Raw genomic sequence first — 14,458 nt, forward strand, 5'->3', positions numbered from 1 at the left:
TTATAAAGTAAGCTAAAAAAGCTAGTGGGTTCATACCCCAAATATGGTGTATACCCTTTATTAATAAAAATATCAAAAATTATTTTAGTATGATTCATTATATTATCAATTTTTATTTCAATCTCATCTTCCTCATTTTTATTTTTATGAATATGTTTAGAAATTAATATAATAGCATTTGTACCTTTAATAAATTCTAATAACCAAATATCTTCAAATAGAATAATTACCTACTTTATTATTCAAGCTTTAGCATCATCAGCTTATATTTTTATTATTATTAACTTTTTAATTAATTGTGCAACTTCAATTGAAAAATTAAACCTAGCTATCAGATGTTCAATAATAATCAAAGTGGGGGCTGCCCCTTTCCACATTTGGTTCCCTCAAATTAGAGAAGGAATTTCTTTACAAAGCCTTCTTCTTCTATCGTCAATTCAAAAAATTATTCCACTCCACATCACTAGAATATTTGTTAATAAATTTATTTTTATTGCCATCACAATAAGAGCTATAATGGGATCCCTTGGAGGTCTCAATCAATTTTCAATTCGAAAAATTCTAGCATTCTCATCAATTACACATTTAGCATGAATACTTAGACTTATTATACTTAACAGAAATATATGATTAATATACATACTTATTTATACAACAATTTTAGCTTTTATTATCAACTTTATACATATTAACAGCATAAATTTTATTAATCAGACAATTTCTTTTTCAAAAGAAAATTCTCTTTACATTATCATCCTTCTTATATCATTAGGGGGAATACCACCTATAATTGGATTTTTTATAAAGTGAATATCATTAAAAATTATTATTTTTAATATATATATACTAAGAATCCCTTTAATTATTTCCTCATTAATTAATTTATATTTTTATACTCGACTAACTTATCCTTTTTTTTTAAAAATTTATTTAAATAATAAATGAAAGCTGTCAAAATTCAATACTATAATTTTATTTTTAATTATACAATTATTAATTTTTGTTATAATTCCATTAATTTAATAAAAGACTTTAAGTTAAAAAAACTATGTTCCTTCAAAGTACAAATTAATTAGAGTTAAGTCTTAGAAAATCTTCTTTAAATTTGCAATTTAATATTTTTTATAAAATATAAGACCTAGTAAAAGAAATTTTCATAAATAAATTTACAATTTATCACCTTAATCGGCCATTTTACCGCGATGACTTTACTCTACAAATCATAAAGACATTGGAACAATATATTTAATATTTGGAGCATGGTCAATAATAGTTGGAATATCACTTAGTATTCTTATTCGATCAGAACTAGGCCAACCAGGATCATTAATCAGAGATGACCAAATTTACAACGTAATTGTTACATCTCATGCATTTATTATAATTTTCTTTATAGTTATGCCAATCATAATTGGTGGATTTGGAAATTGAATAATCCCAATTATGCTTGGAACTCCAGACATAGCTTTCCCACGGATAAACAACATAAGATTTTGACTTCTCCCACCTTCACTATTATTACTATTATCTTCATCAATAGTAGAAAATGGAGCTGGAACTGGATGAACAGTATACCCACCCCTTGCATCAAACATTTCTCATTCCGGAATATCAGTAGATCTAGCTATTTTCAGTCTTCACTTAGCAGGAATTTCTTCAATCTTAGGTTCTATTAACTTCATCAGAACTATTATAAATATACGACCAAAAGGAATAACACTTGAGCGAATTCCACTATTTTTATGATCTGTTTTTGTTACAACAATTTTACTTCTTTTATCTCTCCCAGTTTTAGCAGGAGCCATTACCATATTACTAACTGATCGAAATTTTAACACATCTTTCTTTGACCCAGCAGGAGGAGGCGATCCAATTTTATATCAACATTTGTTTTGATTTTTTGGTCACCCTGAAGTATATATTTTAATTCTTCCAGGATTTGGAATAATTTCCCATATTATTTGTTTTCAAACAGGAAAAAAGGAACCTTTTGGGACATTAGGAATAATTTATGCTATAGTAGCAATTGGCCTTCTTGGATTTATTGTATGGGCTCATCATATGTTCACTGTTGGAATAGATGTAGACACCCGAGCCTATTTTACTGCAGCAACAATAATTATTGCTGTCCCAACCGGAATCAAAATTTTTAGCTGATTAGCCACACTTCATGGAGTTCATATACAATATGATACCCCTATTTTATGATCCCTGGGATTTGTCTTCCTATTCACAATAGGTGGTTTAACAGGAATTATTTTAGCTAACTCATCAATTGACATTATTCTTCATGATACATATTATGTCGTAGCTCACTTCCATTATGTTTTATCAATAGGAGCAGTATTTGCTATTTTAGCTGGAATCACCCATTGATTCCCAATATTTTTTGGTTGATCATTTAACTCAATTTTATTAAAAATCCACTTTTTCTCAATATTTATTGGAGTAAACTTAACCTTCTTTCCACAACATTTCCTAGGATTAAGAGGAATACCACGACGTTATTCTGACTATCCTGATTTTTTCACTAAATGAAATTTAGTTTCATCACTAGGATCAATTATATCATTCATTAGTGTTTTAATTTTCATTTTCATTATATGAGAAGCAATAACCTCAAAACGCTTCGTAATTAACTCTCAATTTCCAACTTCATCAATTGAATGACAACTTAATCATCCACCATCAGAACACACATTTAATCAAATCAATATTTTAATTAAATAACTAATGATATCATGAGCTAACCTATCATTTCCAAACAGAAACTCCCCAATTATAGAACAGTTAATTTTTTTTCATGACCATTCTATAACAATCATTGTTTTAATTACCTTAATTACACTTTATATAATTATAAATGTAGTTTTAAATTCTATAACAAGTCGGTTCCTTATAGAAGGTCAAGAGATTGAGACCCTTTGAACCATTATCCCTGCTGTGATTTTAATCTACATTGCTCTCCCATCTCTCCGACTACTTTACTTAATAGAAGAATCATTCTATCCATCAATCTCAATAAAAGTTATCGGGCATCAATGATATTGATCATATGAATACCCCGACTTCAACATTGAACTTGATTCATTTATAATCCCAAATTTTGATGAAAACCTATCCACATTCCGTTTATTAGACGTTGACAACCGAATTGTCCTGCCTTATAATACTAATATACGAATCCTAATTACATCTGCTGATGTTATTCATTCATGAACAATCCCAACACTTGGAGTCAAAATAGATGCAGTCCCAGGACGATTAAATCAAATTTCAACAATAGCTAGACGCCCAGGAATCTTTTATGGCCAATGTTCAGAAATTTGTGGAGCAAACCATAGTTTTATACCTATTTCTATAGAAGTTACATCACTAAATAATTTCCTCAATTGAATTAAACTATTTTCATTGAATGGCTGAAGTGAAAGCATTGGTCTCTTAAACCACTCTATAGTAAACAATTACTTTCAATGAAAAAACTAGTTAAAATATAACATAAGATTGTCATTCTTAAATTACCATTGTGTTTTTTAATCCCACAACTCTTTCCAATAAACTGAAATATCTTAACCTTTTCATTTTTATGTATAATAGTAATTTTAACAACCGTTATATACTTTTCTTTTAACCTTAAAACCTCTAAAACTTCAATTAAAAAAAACATTTTTGAAAAAGAGTGAAAATGATAATAAATTTATTCTCTATTTTTGATCCAGCAACCTCAAAAACACTTACATTAAACTGAACAAGACTTTTACTCCCACTACTATTTATTCCAATAATTTATTGGGTTATCCCATCTCGTATTCATTTTTTATGGAATAAAACTTCATTATTACTATTTCATGAATTAAAAAATCTCTTCTCGAAAAAAAATATTAAATTCATTTATATTTTCATTGTTCTTTTCTGATTTATCTTAACCTGCAACTTCATAGGACTTTTCCCATATATTTTCACCCCAACAAGCCATATTAATCTATCTTCATTCCTAGCTCTCCCAATATGGTTAACATTCATGTTATACGGGTGGATCAACCAAACAAATCATATATTTGCCCATCTGGTCCCTCTAGGAACTCCAATTTTTCTAACAGTATTCATAGTATGTATTGAAACAATTAGTAACTTAATTCGACCATTAACACTATCAGTACGTCTAACCGCAAACATAATTTCGGGGCATCTTCTCCTTTGTTTACTAAGAAACATTATAGAAAACATACCACTTATTAATTTAATAATTTTACCAGTTATAATTATCCTTCTTCTTTTAGAAATAGCTGTTGCTGTAATTCAAAGATATGTATTCATTACATTAACCTCACTCTACTTAAATGAATTAAACTAATGACATTCCAACCCTTCCATTTAGTAGATAAAAGACCATGACCTTTAACAGGTTCAATTGCAGCATTATCATTTATAGTTGGTATGATTAATATAATACATTTTAAAAATTTTTTGCTTATTCAATTAGCAACTTTAATTACTATTCTAACTATAATTCAATGATGACGAGATATTTGTCGAGAAGCATCATTTCAAGGAAATCATAACTCAATTGTGTTACTTAATATAAAATGAGGAATAATACTATTCATTATTTCTGAAGTTTTTTTCTTTGTTTCATTTTTCTGGTCATTCTTCCATAGAAGTCTTTCTCCAAATATTGAAATTGGTTCAATGTGGCCTCCACAAGGAATTATTCCCTTTAACCCATTTAGAATCCCATTGTTAAATACAACAATCTTACTCTCCTCAGGAATTTCTGTTACTTGAGCACATCACAGACTTCTAATAAAAAATTATAACGAAAGTCAAAACGCACTATTAATAACTATTATTTTAGGAATCTTATTCACATCTCTTCAATCATGAGAATACATCCAAGCTCCATTTTCAATTTCAGATTCTGTTTATGGATCAACATTTTTTATAGCAACTGGTTTTCATGGAATTCATGTATTAATTGGGACCACCTTTTTATCAATTTCATCTTTACGAATTTATCTAAGCCACTTTTCTAATAAACATCACTTTGGATTTGAAGCTGCTGCTTGATATTGACATTTTGTAGACGTTGTTTGGTTATTCCTTTATACATTTGTATATTGATGAACATTCTATTTTATTAGTATATACCACAGTACATCTAATTTCCAATTAGAAAGTTTTTTTAAAAATAAAATAATAAAATTTCTTATAATCTCACTATTAATAGCAAGAATTATTTTCTTTTTAGGAAATTTAACAAACAAAAAAAATTTCCTTAAAAAAGAAAAAAACTCTCCCTTTGAGTGTGGATTTGACCCTTTTTCTCTCTCCCGCACCCCCTTTTCTCTCCGATTTTTTATAATCGCAATTATCTTTTTAATTTTTGATATTGAGATTGTTATCCTTTTACCTTTTCCAATTACTCAAAACCTTGATAGTATCAGCTCATTAATAATAATATTTACAATTATTAGTTTAATTTTAATTGGTCTTGTGTATGAGTGAAAAAATGGAATAATTGAATGAGTCTCATAAATCCAGAGAGTAGTATTTAAAATTTATAAAATCTAACCTGCAATTAGAAATTGCTTTAGCCTATTCTAAGAGTGAAGCAATAATTGCAATCAGTTTCGACCTGAACTTAGGAAAACCCCTCTCTTATTAATAGAAGCCAAAAAGAGGCTATTCACTGTTAATGAATATACTGATTTCATTAAATCCTATTAAGATCACTATTAAAGGCTGCTAACCTTAAAATAATGGAAACATTTGGTCTTTGTTTTTATAGTGTATTAAAACACCTAACATTTTCATTGTTAAAAAGCAATTTTAGCTAAAAATATTCTCAAAACAAATATCATAATATTTTCACTATTATATTTTAAATTAAACTATAAGAACTAAAAGAATAAAAATACAATAAAAAATATTAAAATAATAATATTTTTTAGATTACTAACTTGGAACCATTGTACAAATATTCTAGCTGCATAATTAAATTTATAAACTCCCTGCGGCCCAATTTCTTCTAACCATCCATTATCAAACCTATAGTAATAAAGACCAGAAACCAATGATTTCACAGATAGTCTCCCGGATCTAATTGATAAAAATCATATACTCCCAAAAAAATCATTAACTTTACTTAAGTTAATAATTCCAATAAAACCTCTGTATAGAGAGTAAAAGACTCAACAACCTAAACCTAAAATTACAACATTAACCATTTTGATCTTCAATATCATAATTCTTAAATCCCAACAAGAAAACATAATTCATCTTATTATCGAACCAAAAAAAATTACCAACAATCCTATAAGGAACACTGGAACTTCTATTCAAAAAGACCAATGACTAGAGAAAACAACCAACTTTCTTCTACCCCTTCATATTGAATAATATATAACACGCAATGAATAAACACAAGTTATTACAGTTGCTAATACAACCAAAGAAGTAGTAAATCAATTTTCCTTATTAGCATAAACAAATTCTAAAATTATATCTTTTGAATAAAAACCTCTTAAAAATGGTAACCCAAATAGTGATAAATTAGCTAGTCTAAATGATATTCCAATTAAAGGATTAGAACAAAAAAAAAATCCCATAAAACGAATATCCTGCCCTCCTAATCTTCTATGGATTATAAAACCAGCACATAAAAATAATATAGCCTTAAATAATGCATGAGTCAATAAATGAAAAAAAGCTAGACCTGTTTCCCCTAAAGACAAAATTAATATTATTAAACCAAGCTGTCTAAGAGTAGACAAAGCAATAATTTTTTTTAGATCCATTTCTAATACAGCCCCAACCCCTGATATAACCATAGTTAACAAAGCCAAAAAAGATAAAAATCATCTAAAACCACTAATGCAAAATAACATATCTAAACGAATTAAAAGATAAACACCAGCTGTAACCAAAGTTGAAGAATGAACTAAAGAGGAGACGGGGGTTGGGGCTGCCATAGCAGCGGGGAGTCAGGCAGAAAAAGGAATTTGAGCTCTTTTAGTTATACCAGCAATGATTAGCATTAAACCTCCTACAAAAAATATTTTTTTAAAAACCAAAAAATCTAAATTTCCAAAATTTAAAAGAAAAACAAAAGATAATAAAATTATCACATCCCCAATTCGATTTCTCATCACAGTAATTATTCCAGCTCTATCAGATTTATAATTCTGATAAAAAATTACTAGACAATATGAAACTAAGCCTAAACCATCTCACCCCAATAAAATTATTAATAAATTAGGACTCATAATTATTATTAGTATAGACCCAACAAATAATAAAACTCCATAACAAAAATAATTTTTAAATTTTTCTCTTTCCATATAGTCATTTCTATAAAAAATGACTATACATGAGATAAACAAAACCACGCAAACAAATATTATTCTCATCCAATCAAACAATAAATAAAATTTTAATTCAAAATCCCCTAAAACTAATAAAAAATATTCGATTACTAAAACATTTATATATATTATAAATCATACGCCTAGGGTAAAAAAAAAAATACTTAAAATAAATATATAAACTCCTCATTGGAAAAAAATTATCCAGTGATAATTCCTCATTAAATCCACAATTTAATATTTTATATATAAACTAACTAGATAAAACCAAATTATAAATATCTCCATTTTCAAAATTCACAATAATAGGGGAATTAAATGAAGAAATAATAGATATATTTCTCGAATTGAAATTATAAACACACCATATACCACCCATCCTTTCCCATGATTTAAATAACTAAATATATACAAAGAATACCCTGCACTAAAAAAAGATATTAAACCTAAAGGAACTATTACTATTAATCTCCACTTTATAATACCACCTATTAATAATAACTCTCCGCCTAAATTTATAGAAGGAGGGGCTGCTATATTAATAATTCTAAATAAAAATCATCACAATCCTAAAAATGGAAATACTCTTCCTAAACCTTTTAAAAGAATTATTCTACGAGTGTAGAACCGTTCATAGTACATATTTGCTAAACAAAATAACCCTGATGAGCAAAGACCATGACCAATCATTATAGCTAAACTTCCAATCAACCCCCAACCAGTTATACTCATAAGACCTCCTAAAACCATACCCATATGACATACAGAAGAATATGCAATCAGTGCCTTAACATCAACCTGACATAAACAAATTAATCTAATTATTAAACCGCCAATCAAAACAACTCTCATAATCAGAAAACTAAATCTATTAAAATTATTAATTAAAAAAAATTTAATTCGAAGAAGTCCATAAATTCCTAATTTTAATAACACACCAGCCAAAATCATAGATCCAGCTACCGGAGCTTCAACATGAGCCTTTGGGAGTCAAACATGAACAAAAAATATTGGTATTTTTACTAAAAATCCTAAAACTCCTATAAGCACTATCACTATTGATAATCTATAATTTATTCAATAAATATAAAAAATTCTTAATCTTTCTCTATTGAATAAAAAAAACAAAAATAAAGGGAGTGAACCAAAAAGTGTATAAAATAGTATATAAATACCAGCCTGAAGACGTTCAGGCTGGTATCCCCAACCCATAATTAATATAACAATAGGAAACAAAACTCTTTCAAAAAATAAATAAAACCCAATTAAATTTTGAAGCAAAAAGCAAAAAATTAAAAGAAGAACTATCAAAATAATATAAAAATTAAATATCTTATCAAAATTAACCTTTAAACTCATTCTAGCTAAAAATATTAGTATTCCAATCCACAAACTTAACTCAATCAAAAAAAAAACCAATATATCTATACCAAATAACTCCCCAACAAATAAATAAATACCAGACCAATCAACTAAAAAAAAAGTAAATAAACAACAAAAAAACAACACAAATATAAATTCAACAAAAGAGAAGTATAAATACATGCATATTATCATAATTAATACTATTACTAAAATTAACATTTTATTAAATTTATTGAATTTAATTTATCATTTCCATAAAAATAAACTCCTATAACTAAAATTCTTAGCCCCAACCCAGCTTCGCAAACCACAAGAATTATAAACAAGATTATTCTCAAAAAATCATATTTAAACCCATCAAAAAGTACAACATTATATAAGATTCCTAAATATATAAACTCTAAACACAAAAACAAAATTAAAATATGATTCCGGTTAAAAAAAATACTTATTAAACCAAAAAAATAAATTAACACCCCAAACATAAACATTAGTTACAATAGTTTAAAAGAAAACAAAGGTTTTGTAACCCTTAATTGATTAAATCTTGTAATTTCAGAAAAGATACCTCATCCTAAATCCCCAAAATTTAAATATTTAATTATACTATTTTCTGAAATAAAATTTATAATAATTATACCCCTTATATTTATATCCTCAACACACCCTATTTCTATAGTTATAATCATGATTTTAACTACAATCTACATAAGAATCATGATATATAAATTTATAAAATTCTCTTGATTCATTCTAATTATTACACTTCTTATCTTAGGAGGTTTACTAGTAATTTTTCTGTACATTACAAGTTTAACACCAAATAAAAAATTTACTTTTAACAAAAAATGACTTTTTATTAGACTTCCATTATTATTGATACTAAAAATTAATAATTTTCCAATAATATCTATAAATAAAATACAAATTCAAGAAATTTTAACAGAAAAACCTCTAATAATATTACTATTTATAATAATTTACTTATTAATCTCTCTAATTTCTATTATAATAATTATTAAATCAATTATAGCCCCTCTTAAATCTAACTAATGCTTCTTCGGAAATCCAATAGCTTAATCAAAATCATCAACTCAACATTAATTGATTTACCTGCTCCCTCAAACATTTCATACATATGAAATTATGGATCCTTACTTAGAATATGTTTAATTATTCAAATTTTAACAGGAGTTTTTCTAGCTATACACTTTTCAAGAGATATTACAACTGCATTTTCAAGAGTATCACACATCACACGTGATGTCAATCTAGGATGAATAATCCGAGCAGCACATGCTAACACAGCCTCTTTCTTCTTTATTTTCTTATACATTCACGTAGCACGTGGTCTATTTTTCTCTTCATTCTATTTAAAAGGCCCTTGAATTTCAGGAACAATCATCATTTTAATTTTAATAGCTACTGCATTTTTAGGATATGTTCTACCTTGAGGCCAAATATCATTCTGAGGGGCAACAGTAATTACAAATCTTCTTTCAGCTATTCCCTACATCGGTCATACAATTACTCAATGAATTTGAGGTGGGTTTTCAGTTGATAACCCCACCTTAACTCGATTCTTTACTCTTCATTTTTTATTCCCTTTTATCCTACTAGCGATAATTATAATTCACATCTCACTTCTTCACGAAACAGGCTCATCAAACCCATTAGGAATTTCTAACAGTATTGATAAAATTCCTTTCCATCCATATTTTACATATAAGGATATTTTAGGGGTAATTTTAGCACTTATATTGCTAACACTAGTAATTTTAATTTATCCGTATATATTTTCCGACCCAGAGAATTTCCTAATAGCAAATCCACTTATCACTCCACCCCACATCCAACCAGAATGATACTTCCTATTCGCTTATGCAATTCTTCGATCAATTCCCAATAAACTAGGAGGGGTTGTAGCTTTAGTTATATCTATTCTAATTATTTTAATTCTTCCATTCACAACAAAATCAAAGTTTAAATCATCATCAATAAACCCAATTAAAAAAATCTTATTCTGAATCTTCGTTAATACATTCATTCTATTAACATTTATCGGAGCTTGTCCAGTAGAGCCACCATTCATTAACATTGGACAAATCCTAACTATAATATACTTTTCATATTTTTTAATTACACCAATTTTTAAATAGACATTTTAACTAAACTCAAGTATATACTTTGAAAGTATAAGATAGGATACCCCTAAATGTCTATTCTATTTTTGACCCAAATAAAATAACAATAAAACATCTTAATAAAAAAAAAAATATATAACAAAAAAATACTCACAGGTAAAATAACCTTCCAAGCCATCATTATTAACAAATCATACCGAACCCGTACTAGAGTTCCACGAACCAATAAATATAAATATATCATTAATAATAAACCAATACATATAAATCCTAACCCTCCAATAAATATAATTGAACTAATTATTCTTATAAAAATAATGTTACCATACTCAGACATAAATAAAACAGCAAACCCATACGATCCATATTCAATATTAAAACCTGAAACTAATTCTGACTCCCCTTCAGACAAATCAAAGGGTCTACGATTAGTCTCCGCTAAACAAGAAATAATCCATATAATAAATAACCCAAACATCCCTCAAATTAACCAATACACTTTTTGAAAATCTCCTATAAAAAACAAATTATATCTGCCAACCAAATAAATAACTCTAATCAAAATTATTGCTAATCTAACCTCATATGAAATAACTTGAGCCAACCCTCGAAATGAACCTAATAATGCATACTTAGAATTAGAGGCTCAACCTCCAATTAAAATCACATATACCCCAAGTCTAGAGATACATAAAAAATAAATCAATCTATATTCTATTTCAATTTGATTTTTATTTCAAAAAAACAATACCCAAAATAAAAGTATCAAAATTAAAGAAAGAACAGGAATAAATAAATATAAAAACAAATTTATAAACTTTATCATATTTCTTTCTTTCACAAAAAGCTTAATAACATCTGCAAAAGGTTGAAAAATTCCAGCATAACCTACCTTATTTGGTCCCTTTCGAAGATGAATATAACCAAGGACTTTTCGTTCTATAAGCGTAAAAAAAGCAACTCTTACTAACACCATTAATAACAATAATACATATCTAAAAACAATTATTATTAAAGGAAAATTCATTAAAGGAGCTTAAATCCTTCGCATTTAATCTGCCACTTTAATCCAATATTATTAACTGACTAACCCATAGTCCTCATCAAATTCTAAATTTGACACAATTAATCTGCCAAGCTAATATAACTTTAACTAAAATTTTTATTTAAAAATTTTATATAATCAATTCCTTTCGTACTATGAAAATAACTTCAAAATTTAGATAGAAACCAACCTGGCTCACGCCGGTCTGAACTCAGATCATGTAAGAATTTAAAAGTTGAGCAAACTTCTTATTATAACTTCTTCATTATAAAAGTATCTTAATCCAACATCGAGGTCGCAATCTATTTTATCTATATGAACTATCCAAAATAATAACGCTGTTATCCCTAGAGTATTTTATTCAAATAATCACTATTAATGGATCATTTTAATCATTTTAAAGATTCCTATCTTTAAAAGTCGCCCCAACCAATTAAAAAAAGATATCTCCATTCTACAAAAATAGCTAAATACCTATTCTTAAAAAAATTCATAGGGTCTTCTTGTCCCAAAATTGCATAAAAACTTTTTCATATTTAAATTAACTTTTAAAATAAAAATAAAGAAAGTTAACCCCTGTTAAACCATTCTCTTAGCATCCATTAAAAATCTTATTTCAATACCTTCGCATAGTCAAAATACCACAGCAATTTACAAAACATTGAGCAGGTTTTATATTTCATTAACATCAAAATACAATGTTTTTGATAAACATTCAGAAGTTACAATTGCCGAGTTACTATACTTTTTAAAAATAATTAAATTAAACTTAATTTTTTTAAAAAAAATTAAAAATTATACTAATTTTAACATCATCACTTTTAACATATAATTAAATAAAACAAAAAAAAAATAAAACCAAAAACATCATTAAAATTCTTTTATTACAAATAAGTAAATTTTAAACCTTTTACTTTAAAAATAAAATTTTTATATAAAACTCCAAAGCTTATCCCAAAGAGCAAAAAATATAAATCTACTTATAAAGCACAAAATATATAAAAACATATAATTTTTCAAAAATAACCAGATATCACATTTTTCGATTAAAATTTCATTTCTACCACAACTTAATTTAAACTCTAAAACGTTTAAAAATTCATTAAGTAGCTCAAAATAATTCGGGAGATAATAAAAACCTTACTAAATTTAATTAAACCCTGATACAAAAGGTACAAAACTATTTAACTTTTACAAAAACAACTATAATTTTTTCAAAGTTCCATAACAGTACATTAATCTATCGTTCCAAAATAACCTCACGCATGATATAAATAAAAATCCCTAATAAATAAAATTTTAACAATCTCCACTTTATTAGAATGGCCTACATAGCACTTTTTCATTGTAAATGAAATATCAATATAATGATTACATCCCAAAAAACACCTTCCGGTACTTTTACTTTGTTACGACTTATCTCACAAGTGAGAGCGACGGGCGATATGTGCATATCCTAGAGCTTCTTTCAGTTAAACATTATAATTTTAACTTACTATTAAATCCTTAATAATATTTCAAATAAACCATATATCAATAAATGTAACCCATTTCAACCTTAATTTTACACTGCATTTTGACCTAACATTTTTAAAAAAAATAATTAAAATCATAACCAAATAGTATAATTATAAATGATAGCGATATACAAACTGACTTAACTAAATTAAGTAAGATTTTTGAGTTTTATCAATCAAAGAATGAATTCCTCTAAAAAGCTTAGAATACCGCCAAAATCTTAAGATTTAATAACCTAAAAATTACTCCCAATTTCACCTTATATTAATAATAGGGTATCTAATCCTAGTTTACAAATAAATTTTATAAAATCAATCAATTTAAAACTAAAAAAAATTTCACCTTAATTTTTTTAATTAAAAAAATTAATTTTTTAATTAAAGATAAAATTTTTACTCTGCCTGAATAACCGCGGCGGCTGGCACAGGCTTCGCCAGAATTAATTAAAAAACTATTTTTAACAAAAATGAAAAAGATAAACTTCTATAAATAAAGTATCAATTAAATACATAAAGCTTTTTTAAAAAAAATTTTATTTACCATATAAATATCCTTTATTCCTATAGTTTTTTTTACTTTCTATAGGTATAAAGGATAATATACATATTTCAATACCGTTGTTAACTTTAATAAAATAGAATGAATATATTACAGATCGTGATGTTTACGCGAGTAAACCATTAAATCCACTTTTCAATTTTTTAGGCCTTTTACTTTAATTTTTAACTCTTTCTCTTAGTTGGCGTAGCTTAAATGAAATTCAACAAAAACCTTGCTTCAATAGAAGCTGCATTTAGGATTACTACAATTAAATGTGATTTGTGTCTGGGTGCTCCCAATTTGAAATTAGATGGAATAATATTTAAAAATAACGATAAAACAACTTTTATAAAATAAAATGCCTGAAAAAGGATTATCTTGATAGGATAAATTATGTATTAATTTGTACTTTTATTATTTAATTTTGATGAATTGAATCATCCCTTTTAAAATCAAAATTTAATGTGCCCTTACACCAAAAA

General features: G+C 26.7%; 13 protein-coding genes and 24 non-coding genes across 37 annotated transcripts, besides 1 other annotated feature; 22 read left to right on the plus strand and 15 right to left on the minus strand. All coding sequences in view use genetic code 5, as the record gives it.

The window, feature by feature from the left end:
* EFH01_mgt01 lies at positions 1 to 64 on the plus strand. Its single transcript has one exon. It is a non-coding gene; the product is annotated as a tRNA-Met (tRNA).
* ND2 (NADH dehydrogenase subunit 2) lies at positions 64 to 1,023 on the plus strand. Its single transcript has one exon. It carries the CDS (start codon positions 64 to 66, stop codon positions 1,021 to 1,023), a length of 960 nt encoding a protein of 319 aa, YP_009536320.1.
* A 3-nt stretch (positions 1,024 to 1,026) lies between these two features.
* Positions 1,027 to 1,088, plus strand: EFH01_mgt02. The gene has a single exon. It is a non-coding gene; the product is annotated as a tRNA-Trp (tRNA).
* EFH01_mgt03 lies at positions 1,080 to 1,140 on the minus strand. Its single transcript has one exon. It is a non-coding gene; the product is annotated as a tRNA-Cys (tRNA).
* EFH01_mgt04 lies at positions 1,140 to 1,199 on the minus strand. The gene has a single exon. It is a non-coding gene; the product is annotated as a tRNA-Tyr (tRNA).
* COX1 (cytochrome c oxidase subunit I) lies at positions 1,192 to 2,730 on the plus strand. Its single transcript has one exon. It carries the CDS (start codon positions 1,192 to 1,194, stop codon positions 2,728 to 2,730), a length of 1,539 nt encoding a protein of 512 aa, YP_009536321.1.
* A 3-nt stretch (positions 2,731 to 2,733) lies between these two features.
* On the plus strand, positions 2,734 to 3,409 carry COX2 (cytochrome c oxidase subunit II). The gene has a single exon. A coding segment is annotated over exon 1 (676 nt).
* On the plus strand, positions 3,409 to 3,478 carry EFH01_mgt05. The gene has a single exon. It is a non-coding gene; the product is annotated as a tRNA-Lys (tRNA).
* EFH01_mgt06 lies at positions 3,477 to 3,536 on the plus strand. The gene has a single exon. It is a non-coding gene; the product is annotated as a tRNA-Asp (tRNA).
* ATP8 (ATP synthase F0 subunit 8) lies at positions 3,537 to 3,692 on the plus strand. The gene has a single exon. The coding sequence runs from the start codon at positions 3,537 to 3,539 to the stop codon at positions 3,690 to 3,692; it is 156 nt and encodes a 51-aa protein (YP_009536323.1).
* On the plus strand, positions 3,686 to 4,354 carry ATP6 (ATP synthase F0 subunit 6). Its single transcript has one exon. The coding sequence runs from the start codon at positions 3,686 to 3,688 to the stop codon at positions 4,352 to 4,354; it is 669 nt and encodes a 222-aa protein (YP_009536324.1).
* COX3 (cytochrome c oxidase subunit III) lies at positions 4,354 to 5,132 on the plus strand. Its single transcript has one exon. A coding segment is annotated over exon 1 (779 nt).
* Positions 5,133 to 5,139: 7 nt separating this feature from the next.
* Positions 5,140 to 5,197, plus strand: EFH01_mgt07. Its single transcript has one exon. It is a non-coding gene; the product is annotated as a tRNA-Gly (tRNA).
* ND3 (NADH dehydrogenase subunit 3) lies at positions 5,197 to 5,535 on the plus strand. The gene has a single exon. The coding sequence runs from the start codon at positions 5,197 to 5,199 to the stop codon at positions 5,533 to 5,535; it is 339 nt and encodes a 112-aa protein (YP_009536326.1).
* Positions 5,536 to 5,541: 6 nt separating this feature from the next.
* EFH01_mgt08 lies at positions 5,542 to 5,603 on the plus strand. Its single transcript has one exon. It is a non-coding gene; the product is annotated as a tRNA-Ala (tRNA).
* Positions 5,602 to 5,662, plus strand: EFH01_mgt09. Its single transcript has one exon. It is a non-coding gene; the product is annotated as a tRNA-Arg (tRNA).
* On the plus strand, positions 5,662 to 5,728 carry EFH01_mgt10. The gene has a single exon. It is a non-coding gene; the product is annotated as a tRNA-Asn (tRNA).
* On the plus strand, positions 5,726 to 5,778 carry EFH01_mgt11. Its single transcript has one exon. It is a non-coding gene; the product is annotated as a tRNA-Ser (tRNA).
* Positions 5,778 to 5,843, plus strand: EFH01_mgt12. The gene has a single exon. It is a non-coding gene; the product is annotated as a tRNA-Glu (tRNA).
* EFH01_mgt13 lies at positions 5,841 to 5,898 on the minus strand. The gene has a single exon. It is a non-coding gene; the product is annotated as a tRNA-Phe (tRNA).
* Positions 5,899 to 5,900: 2 nt separating this feature from the next.
* On the minus strand, positions 5,901 to 7,565 carry ND5 (NADH dehydrogenase subunit 5). Its single transcript has one exon. The coding sequence runs from the start codon at positions 7,563 to 7,565 to the stop codon at positions 5,901 to 5,903; it is 1,665 nt and encodes a 554-aa protein (YP_009536327.1).
* Positions 7,565 to 7,628, minus strand: EFH01_mgt14. Its single transcript has one exon. It is a non-coding gene; the product is annotated as a tRNA-His (tRNA).
* ND4 (NADH dehydrogenase subunit 4) lies at positions 7,627 to 8,948 on the minus strand. Its single transcript has one exon. A coding segment is annotated over exon 1 (1,322 nt).
* ND4L (NADH dehydrogenase subunit 4L) lies at positions 8,942 to 9,220 on the minus strand. Its single transcript has one exon. It carries the CDS (start codon positions 9,218 to 9,220, stop codon positions 8,942 to 8,944), a length of 279 nt encoding a protein of 92 aa, YP_009536329.1.
* A 1-nt stretch (position 9,221) lies between these two features.
* On the plus strand, positions 9,222 to 9,286 carry EFH01_mgt15. Its single transcript has one exon. It is a non-coding gene; the product is annotated as a tRNA-Thr (tRNA).
* On the minus strand, positions 9,284 to 9,346 carry EFH01_mgt16. The gene has a single exon. It is a non-coding gene; the product is annotated as a tRNA-Pro (tRNA).
* A 1-nt stretch (position 9,347) lies between these two features.
* ND6 (NADH dehydrogenase subunit 6) lies at positions 9,348 to 9,782 on the plus strand. Its single transcript has one exon. It carries the CDS (start codon positions 9,348 to 9,350, stop codon positions 9,780 to 9,782), a length of 435 nt encoding a protein of 144 aa, YP_009536330.1.
* On the plus strand, positions 9,782 to 10,888 carry CYTB (cytochrome b). Its single transcript has one exon. It carries the CDS (start codon positions 9,782 to 9,784, stop codon positions 10,886 to 10,888), a length of 1,107 nt encoding a protein of 368 aa, YP_009536331.1.
* On the plus strand, positions 10,887 to 10,951 carry EFH01_mgt17. The gene has a single exon. It is a non-coding gene; the product is annotated as a tRNA-Ser (tRNA).
* ND1 (NADH dehydrogenase subunit 1) lies at positions 10,941 to 11,882 on the minus strand. The gene has a single exon. The coding sequence runs from the start codon at positions 11,880 to 11,882 to the stop codon at positions 10,941 to 10,943; it is 942 nt and encodes a 313-aa protein (YP_009536332.1).
* On the minus strand, positions 11,883 to 11,942 carry EFH01_mgt18. The gene has a single exon. It is a non-coding gene; the product is annotated as a tRNA-Leu (tRNA).
* Positions 11,943 to 11,950: 8 nt separating this feature from the next.
* On the minus strand, positions 11,951 to 12,017 carry EFH01_mgt19. Its single transcript has one exon. It is a non-coding gene; the product is annotated as a tRNA-Leu (tRNA).
* On the minus strand, positions 12,018 to 13,234 carry EFH01_mgr02. Its single transcript has one exon. It is a non-coding gene; the product is annotated as a 16S ribosomal RNA (ribosomal RNA).
* EFH01_mgt20 lies at positions 13,235 to 13,300 on the minus strand. The gene has a single exon. It is a non-coding gene; the product is annotated as a tRNA-Val (tRNA).
* EFH01_mgr01 lies at positions 13,301 to 13,985 on the minus strand. The gene has a single exon. It is a non-coding gene; the product is annotated as a 12S ribosomal RNA (ribosomal RNA).
* Positions 13,986 to 14,328: a sequence feature (control region 1).
* EFH01_mgt21 lies at positions 14,329 to 14,393 on the plus strand. Its single transcript has one exon. It is a non-coding gene; the product is annotated as a tRNA-Ile (tRNA).
* Position 14,394: 1 nt separating this feature from the next.
* Positions 14,395 to 14,458, minus strand: EFH01_mgt22. The gene has a single exon. It is a non-coding gene; the product is annotated as a tRNA-Gln (tRNA).

This window comes from Ornithodoros turicata, mitochondrion, assembly GCF_037126465.1.
Source record: "Ornithodoros turicata strain Kansas mitochondrion, complete genome".
Taxonomy (NCBI): Eukaryota; Metazoa; Arthropoda; class Arachnida; order Ixodida; family Argasidae; genus Ornithodoros; species Ornithodoros turicata.